The sequence below is a fragment of the Phoxinus phoxinus genome (genome assembly GCF_949152265.1).
Source record: "Phoxinus phoxinus genome assembly, chromosome: 7".
Taxonomy (NCBI): Eukaryota; Metazoa; Chordata; class Actinopteri; order Cypriniformes; family Leuciscidae; genus Phoxinus; species Phoxinus phoxinus.
In genome coordinates this window covers 6,961,175-6,975,865 of record NC_136882.1, presented here as the reverse complement: position 1 = coordinate 6,975,865, position 14,691 = coordinate 6,961,175, and the positions used below count along the sequence as shown (strand labels likewise).

Genomic DNA, 14,691 nt, shown 5'->3' with positions numbered 1-14,691 from the left:
GTGAGGAACAGATTTGTAACTTCCCATCCACCCAAAGCTCACGACTACCGTTAAAAAACATGCAGAGTCAACATTACTGGCATCAGGATCACTAAACGTTACTGGTGGTGAACAAGCGGCGGCCAGATGGGATGCTCACCCAATGACAACTTCACTTTTTGGTCCATTTCTCACACAATATGATTTCAGATTATTTAAAATAAAGTGCTCGAGTCATAAACTGGCTGTTTATGTCCCTGTTGTGGTGTGTAATTCTTCAAAAACCAAACATGGGGGAAGAAATAATGAGAGATTTTTCACTTTCTGGCTAAACCCGTTTCCGTCAACATCATCAGCCACCCGTTTATCACCAGCGCTGCTTTCTTAGTTTATACAACACGACTAAACCCATTCCAACAAGTACACACTGAAACAGAGATGCTGGACACCCATGAGCGACTCGGCCTGTACACGACAGCTTATAATACAATATAAGGCATTTCAGTGTTGTATGTGAAAACAAGAAATAATGCTTCCCCCATAAAAAGATGAACAAATCCCCCAATAATTCTATATTTGTAAAATATATATATATATATATATATATGTGTGTGTGTGTGTGTGTGTATATATGCATTCACGTAAATGTACATATTTACGTAAAGGAGGGTAAATATGTAAAGGTATAAAAGCAAGGTATATGCGTGAGCGTGGAATCGATCGATGTAGTCAAAATGGAGTCTGAGGTTTTGCGGGAGAAGAGGAAGTGATGTCGTACAGGAAGAGGCGGGACCTTTAGGATGATGTTCCTCTCCTGTAGGACTCGTCACATGATCACTCGACCCCGTCCCCGGTGGACACGGACACTAACTGCAGAGGGATCTCGCCTGAGCTCAGCTGGTCCTGCGAGCTGGAGGTGTTGACGGTGGCGTTGACGGTGGCGAGGCCCTGCATGGAGCCGGGCTGGATGTTGGTGAGGATGAGCGTGGTGCCGCCCGCCGTGATGATGCTGTCCGAGGACATGGCTCCGCCCACGCTGGACACCACGGCTCCGCCCCCTCCCTTCTTGTTCTGGTGCGTCTTTATGTGCTTGGCCAGGTGATCGCTGCGCATGAATCTCTTCGAACACTCTGAACACACGAACTTCTTCTCTCCTGGTGACGGCGGAAGAATGAATGACAGAAAAATGAGAAGAGATAAAAGCGGTTACAAGCCATAGTGAGCTCCCCGCATGAAGCCTGCTTAAAAAGCTCATTTATCTATAAAAAACATGTTGAGTCCCAATTCTAAGGGAGCATTTCATGCCTCCATTGCAAAGGAACCAATCCTAAAATGCACTGTAAAGACACAATAGTAAAGCTGGGTTGTTTCAACCCGATTTGGGTCAAATATGAACAAACCCAAACGTTGGGTTATAAATGTAATTTAAAATGTAACGCAACGGCTGGGATAGTTCATATTTGACCCAAAATTGGGTTGAAACAACCCAGCTTTTTTTTTAGAGTGTACCGTAAAAAAATTCTGTTTTATCAGTACACTACCGTTCAAACATTTGGGTCCGGTATGATTTTTTAAATGTTTTTGAACAAGTCTCTTATGCTCAACATAATAGCAATATTTTGAAACATTAATCAAAATGTAATTTATTCCTGTGATCAAAGCTGAATTTTCAGCATCATTACTCCAGTCTTCAGGGTCACATGATCCTTCAGAAATCCTTCAAATGTGGTAAATTTAAGTAGAATAGAGTCTATACTGTTACTTTATCAATTTAATGCAAATAAAAGTATCAAATTCTTTGGTCATATTTTTATATTAGGCGTCTTACACTACTATAAACTGTTAGGTACAGTGTGCTTATTGGAGAACATGTGCTGCTATTGAGGTGGATATGTGTAAGGGAAGGTCAACAGTGTAATAATCATGCAGTTATCAGGGTTCACACTCTTTCATGAACACCAGATTCAAGGACTTTCATGGACTTTTTAAAGCATCTTTTATTTTATGTCAAGCACAATAAAGGTGGGTTTGTTACTACCAATCTGGACAGTATCAAATACCTACTTTGTCGCTTTTCCACTGCGTGGTACGGCTCAGTACGGTTCGGCTCGCTTTTCCACTGCGTGGTACGGCTCAGTACGGTTCGGCGCGGCACGGTTCGGCTCGCTTTTCCACTGCGTGGTACGGCTCAGTACGGTTCGGCTCGCTTTTCCACTGCGTGGTACGGCTCAGTACGGTTCGGTTCGCTTTTCCACTGCGTGGTACGGCTCAGTACGGTTCGGCTCGCTTTTCCACTGCGTGGTACGGCTCAGTACGGTTCGGTTCGCTTTTCCACTGCGTGGTACGGCTCGGTACGGCTCAGTTCGCTTTAGCTCGGTTTGCTTTTCCACTGCTGTTAGTACCGCTTCAAAGTGGGTGGGATTATAGACTGATCGTTATAGTTTATCCGCTCCTCGGCAACCAACGAGAGGAACGTCTGCACTTCGTCCACTGACCATGATTCAGCCATAGATTTTTTTTTCTTTCTTTCTTCATGCAAGTCAAGCAAGTAGTTTAAAAACAGGTTCTACCGCGTTGGCTGTTACTGGCTATTTATATCTAGCGGGTTTGGTGTCTCGTGTCGCGCAAATACAATGACGCTGGTAGTGACGATTCTTTCTGACCAATCAGTGATCTGCAGTGTTTTTACGTCACATTTTAGTATCGGTACGGTACGCTTGGAACCTCAACAGAGGTGGTACCATTTAAAGCGAGCCGAGCCATACCGTACCATGCAGTGGAAAAGCGTCATTTGACCCACTAGTGGATTTGAACGAGAGTCGCAGATTGCAGCTTTCTTATTCCTTCTTTAAACATTTATTTCACACTAGTTTTAGTTTTCTTTTTTTATGAACAATTTATTGATTAAAACCTAAAAAAATTGAGAATACTATATGAATTTTGCAATTAAATGAAATATGAATAAGGTACGAAGCCCATTCAGGGACCTTTGCAAAAATATTCAAGATACCTTATCATTCTACATTTTTTGAAAGCACATTGGTGTAAAAAATATGGGTCGCATTGTTCTGAACAAAAACGGCAGAGGAGTTGAATGAAAATGCAGACCATGCTCCTCTAACAAAATACACCAGTGTTCATTTTCACATAATGTCCAGTCACGTGTCTGAATTTTAAGTACTTTCAAGAAGCGTGGGAAGGAACCTGGAGTTACAGAAATTACAGCTGTATTTACATGCAAGTATTTTTTTATGGAGTGTCTATTTACACTGTGCAAATAGCCGCCTTGTTGGCAGAGGTCATTTACACTAACTCCGCCCACTGATGTCTGGCCCAAAACTACAGAAGAAGCTGGGATTGTTAACGGTAGCAAAAGTGTAGGGGAAAGACGCATGAATCCGGCTTTTGCCGAACTCGCTCTACTCCGTTATCCCATTACATCAGATCGGAAAGGCTTTTATTTTCAAAGAAAAAGCAAATATTTCGAAAATTGAAAATAAAGTGGGGCCGGGTCGCAGAAGAAGATGATGGATGGAAAATAAAGTGTCTAACACTTTCTAACAACACGTGTTTAACAATAACGTGTTTATTGGTTAGGGTTAGGTTTAGGGAGGGCCTTATTTGACCGTAAATTGTGCTGTGGCAGTATCCATTTAATATTTTTTAATAAATATAATAATTTACACTGTTATTATTGCATACTGTTTTAAATGTACAACAAAACTGACGGTGCAAATAGTATCTGCCACTATTTACAAGTATAAATAGCATCTACCTACTATTTACACTTATTGCAAAGAAAATAATGCTATTTTTACATACTGTAAATATAATCTATTGCTATTTAAACAAGTGTAAATAGCATCTATGGCTAAGAAAATATGCTATTTTCAGTGTAAATATAGCATCTATTGCTGAAGAGTGAAAACGGCCAATGCCTTTTTTAAAAATATATGTAAAAATGTTTTTACAGAATAAGAGCATTGTATCAAAATGATTAATTTAAATGTTAAAGAGTCTTAATATAAAGTCGGTTCAATTCTTAAAAAAAAAGAATGAACTGTCCCTAAACTTTTGAACAGTAGTGCATGTCTGTAGGCAGCAAAAACTGTTGGTAATATATGTACTGAGATGAAGCTGAGCTGAGCATGACCCGAGGCTGGAAGATACAATATTTAAAGACATTTTTTAGCAATAACTCATTATTTTTTACAGGTGATGTTTGAAGAAAGTTGGGGAGAAATGCGAATACTGAAAAGCATTATAACACATTATTGTTTTATATGTATAGTCTATATGTTTGCCACACATTTGTAGCTGCACTGTGTACTGTTATGCTAACATCAAACCCCAAATCAGTCCCTAATGAGACTCAATACAGGTCAGGATGGTGCTTTAGACATTAGCTGCCTATGTAAGCAAGGAGGCTCACAAGATTTGGGAACCAAGGTAGACACAGAGGCAGTGAGAAACGTGTGTGTGTGAGAGGAAGAGTACCAGTGTGCGTTCTCCTGTGTCGCTGCAATTCATCACTGCGCGTGAACCTCTTCCCACAAAACATCCAGGTGCAGACAAAGGGCCTCTCTCCCGAGTGCCAGCGCAGGTGAGCTCGCAAGTGAGACGTCTTCCCGTATACCTTCCCGCAGCCAGCTATATGGCACACATGCTGTTTCTTCTTGCCCATGTTAGATCCCCTACAACATATAATTACAAATGTACAGTCAGAATGGAAATATATTACACACATCCAGTAATGAAGACATGTAGTCAAACACACACCGTAGGGTGTCTGTATTACACATGAATATAAATTTCACTGCGTCTCAAAACAAAATGAGCTGCTGAAGGAAACAGCAGAGCTTTTAGCAGTGTGATCTCACCTCCCACCTCCCTCTTTGCAGTTGGGGCAGGTGCATGCGACCCTGCGCAGACGTTTGCCCTCCTGGTTCATTCCCTCCATCTCCTCCTCCACTAAACGAACACGAAGGTGAGAGAGGTCATTGGCATTCAGCGTAGAGCTACTGTCCAGAGGCCACTCCTCCGAATCAGGCTCCTCCTTAATCTGAATATCTATAGAGTATAGTATGATCAGCGTTACACTAACAGCACTGCATGATTACGGCTACACACATCTTCTCTCTGTAATGGCACTCTAAATGAGTTGATCGTGCCTGCATTATCTTGTTTATTTCTCTATAGGGCCTGAAGATTTCCACAAAAGCACAGATTCCAATGGAATTCACAGTATGGCGTGGAATGTCACGGAATTTGGCAAACGTTTGAAGAATAGATTAAAAGTGGGGGTATAAAACTGCATTACGGACACGTGTGAATATAAAACCACAAAAAGACAGCTATTTAAATATGAAGTCTGCTTGTGTGAATGAGCACCGCAGTTTGGTCTACTATACACATTCTGAAGCACGTGTGAAGCCGCCTTTCCACTGCACACGACTGTCGCATTTCGCCCCCTTATGTCAGGCCCTGTTTACACGAAAAAGCTCGCGGGTGAAAACGTAAAAATATTTTATCAGATGTGCCTTTCGTTTAGATGGCGACGCCGTTTTTGGGGCTTAAAAACGCAAAAAAGTGAAACCCTCCAGAGTGGAAATCTTAAAAACGCTCCACCGTCGCGTTCCCGTCTAAAGGGTAAGCACCGTGCAGTGCTTAATTTGTAAAGTGGGAGGTCCCGGAGCGCAGAGGGGGATCCGGCGACTCAAAACGGGGGTTGGAGGTAACGAAAAAAATAAATAAAAAATTAACACTGCCTACGTAGCTTCTCTGCAGAAATGCACATAAATAAGCCTAATAATGGATTACTACATAATCAGAGAGTAGCCTTTTTCTTTTTTCGTTTTGAATTATTTTGTTTAAAGACATCTCAAGCTTTGTGTATTTGATGTATTTGTCATGTCTGTGTGAGGCATACACTGAGTTTCGTTAAGTTAGGATGTGCTCTAGTTCACGTGCAAGTGAGCGCGCGGGCGCCTCCGTTATATTTGTTTCGTCGGCCTATTCATTAAATACAGGCAATTGGTTGATGAAAAATTGATTAAAATTAAGATACAATTTATACAAAACGAAATTCACTTTAAAGAAAGGCTTTCTATAACAACTTCAACGGTCAAAATCATGTCTGACCCGCTCCATGTCTCATATTGCACATCCTATCTCGGTCGTGCTGTTCACTTTTCATAAATCAACATAAATGAAAAAAATTAAAAATAACATTATAATATTTTAACAAATATGAAACGCGCTTTTTTTAATGGCTACAACAGTAGGCCTATAGTAGGCCTACATAGCCTACTCTCTATTTGTACAAATTTCTGCACATTAATTTAATTCTGAATTTTGCACACACAAGTTGAAAGGCTGTGTTTTTTTGTTCAAAAAAAAAGTTCACGGATAATTGTGCATGCATTTATTAGCCTAATCATTATGATACTAAAATCCTAACAAATAGGCTGTGTACAAAAAATCAGATGAGCCCATAATATGAACTAATTATTTTCTTTAAGGGGTCTAAAATAAAGAAAAGAGAGTAGAGACGATTTTTTGTTACTCCTGCAGACCTGCACTTTATTATACTGAATGTCCTGTGTTTTTTTGTTTTTTTTGTACTTGAGTGCAATAAATTTTGGTTGAAAAAAATGAGAATCGTGTAAGAGAATCGTGATCTCAATTCCCATGGAGAAAAATCGTGATTCACATTTTAGCAAGAATCGTGCAGCCCTACACAGAAGTTCAGATATTTAAACGGATCCAAAGCTCAAATCATATCCGAATTTTCTGCATACGCATATGACTCCAACCGTGAACTCCCCGCAGCTCCCGTACGAATCTCCATTGGAAATGAAGGACTTCCGGTCCGACGGCTGTCGTTTGTCGTGTGCAGTGGAAAGGCGGCTTAACGCTTGGTGTTTTTTTTGCGTCTGCCGTCTCACTATGAGCATTTTTTACTATGAGCATACAGTTTTATGAGCATTTTACCACTTCATTTGATAAAACTATTGTCAGATACACACAGAAACTCACTATGATTTAACTTAAAGAAATCATGACAGAAATATATTACTATTGTACAGTAAATTGTACTTCATAGTCATAACAACAACAATAATAATAGAGTTTAAGACATATCACAAAATATCAAACCATTTTACTTTAATCAGTAAACCTCTGTTGTGCAGCACTTTGTTTGCCATAACATTTTTATATAATAATATTTTAAAAGATTAAAAACGGTTGAAGTTTTATAAAATTAATTGCTCATTTAAAACAGACGACAGAATTTGTGAAGAAAAAAACGCTATCGTTCAAATTTTAATACATTATTAAATTCTCTTAATTAGACAAATCTTAATAATCAAATTAAAACAGAAATCCAGACTAATTAAACTGAGAAACCGAGAATTTAAAAAAAGATTTTCATAGGGCCATGCATTCATTTACCATGTTCTTCCCCCATAAATCAGTGGTTCTCAATCCTGGTCCTGGAGGAACCCCGGCCCCTTTTTCACATCTCCCTAACCAATCACACCTGCTTCAACTCATCGGCTCGTTAGTAAAGACTCCAAGATCTCAAACGAGTGTGCCAGAAAAGAGAGACAGTGAAAGTGAGCAGTGTTGAGGTACTCCAGGACCAGGATTGGGAGCCCATGTCCCGAGGGAAAGACATGTATCCGCACCCGCTGCTGTACCTCCAGTGCTGTCGGTGTCCTCGGACTGCTGGAACTGAATGCCTGCCTGGCCCATGGTGTTGACCGTCACCGACTGCAGGTTAGGCATCTGTCCCGAGCTGCCGGCCTGGCCCAGAGACAGCGTTTGCACCGGGGCGAGAGTAATCTGCTGAGCGGGAGCCGTCTGGAGCTGGAGGTTCTGCAGGTTCTGGACTCCTTGGACCTGCGGGGACAGATTGGGACAGCAGAATGGGTGAAGGTAGCACACAAGAGTTAAAAGTCTGTCATTATTTACTCACCCTCAAACTATGGATGATTAATGGATTAATTGTCGATAATAAATGCTATTAATAAACCAATCCAAGCACGCTCCAGCTGTAAAACCGTGTCCGATTGGTCTACACATCGTCCCTACACACTGAACCCAAGATCCAGTTTCCAATGATTGAACGTTCAAATGACGTTGAAGTGTCATGATCACAACGCTTTAGCCAAGTAGCATGTCAATGTCACTCCGTGATCCAAGCAGAGTCTTACGTTGTGTTCGGGCTCGTTCGAGACCACCTGCTCTAAATAAAGATATGCGATGATCTACTAGTTTATTAATGGTTACAAACCAAAATGTGGCGTAAAAGCCTTGTGTATACGGTTTACAAAGTGCACCAGCGGCGTTTTTCTTTTTTCTAAATACTAATACTTGGTATAGTTTATTCTCTAAATGAAATCAATGTGCTTGTTGTATTCTGCTAGTTGAGACCTTTTCAACAGTATAGTCTCTGTTATGTACGATGATTTTACTGATCACAATTTCATGTAAAACTGATTATTATTTTTTTCACGCTATGAAAAGAGCAACTTCTAATATGTCAGCTAATTTAAAAGCACTTGTTAAGTGATGGTCATATTCCCTATATTCACTATAAAGTTGAACTTAAAGCGACATCTATGTGTTGGTTGAGCAAGTGGTTAAGTAACGTGATAACTTAGTAGCCTAAATTAAACCTGTTCATTATACAAAGAGATCATATTTCTTCAGAAGATGAATTAAAACGCTCAATTCATACGGATTTGTTTTCCGACACCATCATAACCTATTTGGATCATTTAAGTTTTGATTACCCGGACTTTCAATGGAGGGACAGAAAACTCTCAGGTTTCATTATTTATATATATATATATATATAAATATCTTAATTTGGGTTTCAAAGACAACCAAAGTCTTTGGGTTTGAGTAATGGGCTAGAGGGTTTGAGTGCGAGTAATGATAACACCTACTTACATTTTTGGCTAAACTAACCCTTTAAGCACTTGGTGTCGTGATTTAACTTGCTTGAGTTACTGATTTTGAAGTTTAGAATAAAAAAGACTCCCCATGATCAAGACTAATCAGTTTTTAACATAAATCACTGCTAGGGATGGCCCGATACCGATACCAGTATCGGGTATCGGCCCGATACTGAGCTCATGTACTCGTACTCGTAAAAGCGCCCCGATACCAACAACCGATACCAGCGTGTGTACAGTGTTTGTGTCCAGACAAAGAAGCACTGACAACAGAAAGTATAATGGGGATAAAAAAGAAGGCTGTCTATGAAGTAAATGTATCATATTAGTGAAATATTAAACAAAATATAGTAACGCCTATATAGCTGTGGTGCACGAGCTGATAAGAGAAAAACGTGCAGTGGATTGAGCGCGCCGCGGCACCGAAGCGCGAGCTGGTCGAGCGCATCAGACGTCAGTGGAAAGTTTGTAGTTCAGTCGGATGTCAATGGCAAAGAAAGTAAAACGAGGCATGTAGCTTATTATTAACATTAACTGACCAGAGAGAGAGAGAGAGAGAGAGCGCGCACTTCTGTTGAATGCTCTGGATTGCTGATCGTTCACTCGGCACGTATATTTGGATTAAAACTAAATCGTATATGTAAGTAAAACATGAACTGTTACCTTATTTATGTTTAACGACATTATTACAGGACATTTGCAGGTCAAGAAGTTACATGAACTTCAAACATCCAAAGCGCGCGCCCCGAAAACCATCGCCTCAGACAGCGCGCGAACACTGAGTGGAATTATTTCACTATTGCGCTTGTACGGATGAATTCACACAAAACTATGTAAAAACGCCCATCTTGGCGAGTATCCTAGTAAACAAAGTATATTATATGTCAAGTGAACGTAGACAGTATAATTCAAATGGGGTCCGTGCGTTCGGTCTTAAAGGGGCAGCAGTTGAATTAATCTGCTGCTGTGTTTTAATGTTAACCAGACAAAGGATTATCTCTTGACTAAATAGCCTACCTTTTTTTGTAACTTCACAAAAAGATCCATCTATATTTAATTTATACAGTAATGAATATGCAGTGCATTAAATATATTTGATGAACAGATTAAGTTTACATTTAATAAACAAATATGATTTGACATTCTTTTGGTTTCTCTACCAATACATTTAAAAATGACAAATGCATGAATTAAATTAATTGAAAATAAAAATACAGGTATCGGTTACGGTATCGGTGAGTACCAAAAATGGAAGTATCGGTATCGGACTCGGCCTGGAAAAAGTGGTATCGGGCCATCCCTAATCACTGCCTATTTGTGATTGGTTGCTGGTTAAACAATATGCGTGTTGTCATGTGCAGGGCAGAATCATTGTTTTACTAGCGTACACGGTCTGCATCATTACTAAAGATCTTTTCTTTTATTTTTAATTTAATGGTTCATAATCCCCAACCCTAAAACTGTAATTTCAAAAAAAATATTTATAGCCACATACATGGAAGGTCTGCCAACTCATTCATTTGGTGAGTAACATAACGTTTTGAGCAGCATTTCTACACGCTGTCATGCCACTGCATTAAACGCATATTCCATTATTAAAGCTAACGATTAATCGATCGTTCATTTAAATGATGATCGATCATGGAAATTTGTGAAAATGTACATCCCTAATAACCACATACCTGGAAGGTCTCCCACTGTATTTGTTTTCTCTTGTGTATGATTTTTTTTACATTTTTCTTAAATGTGTATATTATACTATATTTGTGTGTATTATCTTATGTGTGTATATTTAGATGTCTTGTAGAGCACTTTGGTCAGTATTGTGGCTGTTCTTAAATGTGCTTTATAAATTAAACTATAAACGCATACCTGGAAGGTCTGCCACTGTATCTGTCCTGACGGTGAGACGGTCTGGGCCTGGATGAGAAATGTTCCTGGGTTGATGAGCTGGATGTTCTGCATGTTCTGCTGGGCCTGACCGTCACCGGTCTGCATGGGCAGCTGCTGTAACTGGATCACCTGCTGCCCCCCGGACACATGCACCGTGCCCTGACTGAGGTATCCCGACCCGTCTCCCTGCTCCCCCGCCACAGGCTGCGTCAACACGCCCGTGCCGTCTATCGTGCTGGCCTGCTGCTGCTGCTGTGAGGACGAGGAGGAGGATGAAGATGTGGTAGGCACAAACATGTCTGCGTTCGAGTTGAGTGTCTGGTGCTGTTCCCCTGCTTTCTCCGAGCCGTCTGAGTTCTCCACGCTCTGATTGGTCATGATCAGCTGTCCGTCAGCCGTGACGCCGGTGGCTATTGCCTGGGCCCCCGAGAGCCCGAGAGAGTCCAGATCCACGCTGTTTATGGGCACAAAGGTAATGTTACCAGGCAAACCCAGAGGCACGTTAGTGACCATCTGACCCTGACTGTTGAAGTGCACTTGGCCAGACTGGGTCATGAGGTTCTGAGTGTTGCGGATCACATCGGCTGCCGTCGTGCCCGTGACGCTGATGGTCTGGGTGCCGTCCGGGAGGATCTGGATCTGCCCTGAGGCGTCCTGCGCCATTGAAGCCCCCTCGAAACCCAGCTGCCCGTCGGCCGTCTGCACCTGAGGGATGACCTGGTATTGGATGTTAGGCACTGCGCCGCCAGACGTGTCGGTCCCTGACGTGAGTAAGATGGGCTGGCTCTGGAGACCCTGGAGGCTCTGGAGAGGAAGAACATACTGTCCGTTGGACGTGACGATACCCGTGCCGGGCAGATGCAGGACACCCGAGTCGTCCTTTACCGCCTCCCACCTTTCAGACGACCCTGTTAACTGCACTGAGAGCTCCGCGTTCTAGGGAGGAAACCACAAGAAAAAAAGTGATGCCACAACAGTGCATGTACACAGTAAAATCTCTGGCTGTTACTATGCTGACTGATGCAAAACATAGGCAAACCCATCCTATGCAAGGGAATCATTAGAATTTGTTTTGAAACGCTGAAAGGTATCAAGTATCATGTGTGACCCTCAAAAGAATCCAATTTTCCACTAATATAGCAATAATGAATTAAATGGCAAGAAAAAAAATTCAATGAAATGAGGAAAAGGCTCATTAAGTTTCAAAATCAATCAAATGGAGTTGAATTTGTAAATCTGGATTATTAATTATGGACATTTTTCATCACTGGATTAAGTCTCTTATCAATGGAAAACAACATTTGCTTGTGTTTGTAATATTCTAGCTTCTACATTTACATGGTATACGCTAGATTCGATTTTTCACAAGTGAAAATAAGGCTGAAAAATTGGTCTAATTTTTTTTGTCACTAGAATTGTATTTACAACTGCATTGGTTTAAACAAAAATACAGTAAAAACAGTAATACTGTAAAATATTACACTTTAAAAGAAACTTTTCTATGTGAATATTTAGTCAAATGTAATTTATTCCTGTGATCCAAGCTAAGCTTTCAGCATCATAACTCCAGTCTTCAGTGTCACATGATCTTCAGAAATCATTCTAACAGTTGTGCTGCTTAATATTTTTACAATCTGTGATACTTTTTTCAGGATTCATTGATGAATAAAAAGTTTAAAAGAACAGCATTTATTTAAAATATAAATCTTTTCTAACAATATAAATCTTTACTATCACTTTTTTTTTAAATCAATTTAACACATCCTTGCTGAATAAAAGTATTAATTTATTTCACACAAAAAAAAATGACCCCAAACTTTTGAACGATAGTGTACATTATTACAAAAGATTTCTATTTTAAATAAATGCTGTTCTTTTTATTCAAAGAATCATAAAAAATATTAAGCAGCACAACTGTTTCCAACATTGACACTAAATCATCATATTATACTGATTTCTGAAGGATCATGTGACACTGCAGACTGGAGTAATGATGCTGAAAATTCAGCTTTGCGTCAGAAATAAATATTTTAAAATATATTCAAATAGAAAACCTTTATTATCAACTAACAATATTTCACAATAGTACTATTTTTTTCTGTATTTTTGATAAAAAAAAATGCAGCCCTGATGAGCATAAGAGACTTTCAAAAACAGAGTAAAAAAAAATCTTTTTATATTGATATATATGTTTCCATGCAACTGACTGAAAAGACTGTCCCTCACAGTTTCGCTTTCAGGGAAGATTAAACATGCCATGGTCCATTTGTTTGACTTTTTCCCCCATGCTGGTCTGATACCAACTAATAAACAAGTAAAACACAAACTAAGATCAGTCACAGGATGTCTTCCTGTGGACATTTCCTGGTAAAAATTAGATGCCCTGTGAAGCGAACCATACAATAATGTATTTACACTAAACTAAAAGGAAGCTCAACCAGATCAGTGCCTCCCTATATCATTTCCTCACCATCATGTGTATCCAAACCTGTATGAGTTTCCTCCTCCTGCCAAACACAAAAGAAGATATTATGAATAATGTCGGTAACCAGACAGTTGACTGTAGCCACTGACTTCCATAGTATATTTTTGTCCCACTATGGAAGTCAATGGGTGCTCCACCTCCACCACAACTGTTTGGTTACCCATATTCTTCAAAATATCTTTTGTGTTCAGCAGAACAGAGAAATGTATACAGGTTTGGCACAACTTAAGGGTGAGTAACGTTAAATGACAGATTTTTATTTTTGGGTGAACTACGCATTTAAGTTTGGGGAGTAAACACAAAGTATACAAGCCCTAGCTCACACTCAAACCACGGTATGGCACAATAAAGGTGATGTATCTGTAGTTGCAGACTTACCACCCCAGCAACACCATTATTCGTGTTTGCCCCGTTCTCTGCTCCGAGGCCGGTGCAAGTGGCGGCGAGCAGGGCGAGCGGCGAGGGCTGTCCGTCCTGACGATGGGCGGGTTTAATACATTAAAGGGGGTGGCCACACAGGAAGTACCAGTGTTTTAACAGAACAAAGTGATAACTTCACCAAAGCACATGCATTAGAGAATAAGGGAGGAGAGGATTTGATGAGATTTACCTGATCCGCGCCGCCGCCGTCCTGCGCGCTGCTGCTGTCCGCCATGACTCCCGCTTTCACTGGCCCTTCAGGCGCTTAAACACACAAAATAGCCATTAGAACCACACATCGCGCGATTGCTGGACAGACGCCATCATACGCGTATTTTTTTTTAAAAATTGATCATTTGAGCTCTGTATTTATTCCCCCCGCGGATCTGAAACTCTCAGATTCACCCGCCTGCTAACATTAGCCTAGCTTAGCATAAACATAGCCTGCACAAAGATTCAAAGCGAGCATTCTCACGCTCTTCAAATCCTACGTACCGGTCATTACGTGAGTTCGTTAAAGAAGACTGGTGTCTGCGTTTAATTACACTCCGAGCATGGTTATTTTAATCGGTGCGTGCGCTCGCTTTAGTCCAGTTTGTTTTTTTCCTAATTTGATTGACGGCGGGGCTTCCACTTCGCCAACTGCGTCACCGACAGGAAGTCCCGCCCTTCGTCTCTCATCTCATTGGAGGTTGGGTTGGAGAACTCGCCTTTTGATTGGATGAGTGGGATGTCTGTCACTTTGAACGGACTGCTTCCTGTGTTTCGTTGTCCGTCAAGTTTTGTCCGTGAAGATGAACAGTTTCCGTCAGTATGTGGTGATGAAGGGTTTGTTTTGTTATTGTTTTGACGCGTGTTTGTCTTTTTAGTTTATCATCACGAAAGTTTTACTCTTTAAGGATTTTTTCCTTCACATATTTTGCAAGAATATAAGCAGGGGAACTGATG

At 40.5% G+C, this 14,691-nt stretch overlaps 1 protein-coding gene across 2 annotated transcripts; it reads right to left on the bottom strand.

Annotated features, from left to right (window-relative positions):
- Window positions 1-590: 590 nt before the first annotated feature.
- sp3a (sp3a transcription factor) lies at window positions 591-14,431 on the bottom strand. Of its 2 annotated transcripts, none has more exons than XM_079619784.1 (8): window positions 14,239-14,431; window positions 13,934-14,007; window positions 13,702-13,797; window positions 10,818-11,774; window positions 7,683-7,884; window positions 4,860-4,950; window positions 4,477-4,673; window positions 591-1,133 (listed from the first exon to the last, which is right to left on the bottom strand). In XM_079619784.1, the coding sequence occupies exons 1-8, from the start codon at window positions 14,243-14,245 to the stop codon at window positions 814-816; spliced, it is 1,944 nt and encodes a 647-aa protein (XP_079475910.1). In that variant the 5' UTR covers window positions 14,246-14,431; the 3' UTR covers window positions 591-813. The 2 variants fall into 2 exon arrangements, with proteins under 2 accessions (XP_079475910.1, XP_079475909.1); XM_079619783.1 differs by having other exon boundaries at window positions 674-1,133; window positions 4,860-5,049; window positions 14,239-14,406.
- Window positions 14,432-14,691: the final 260 nt, after the last annotated feature.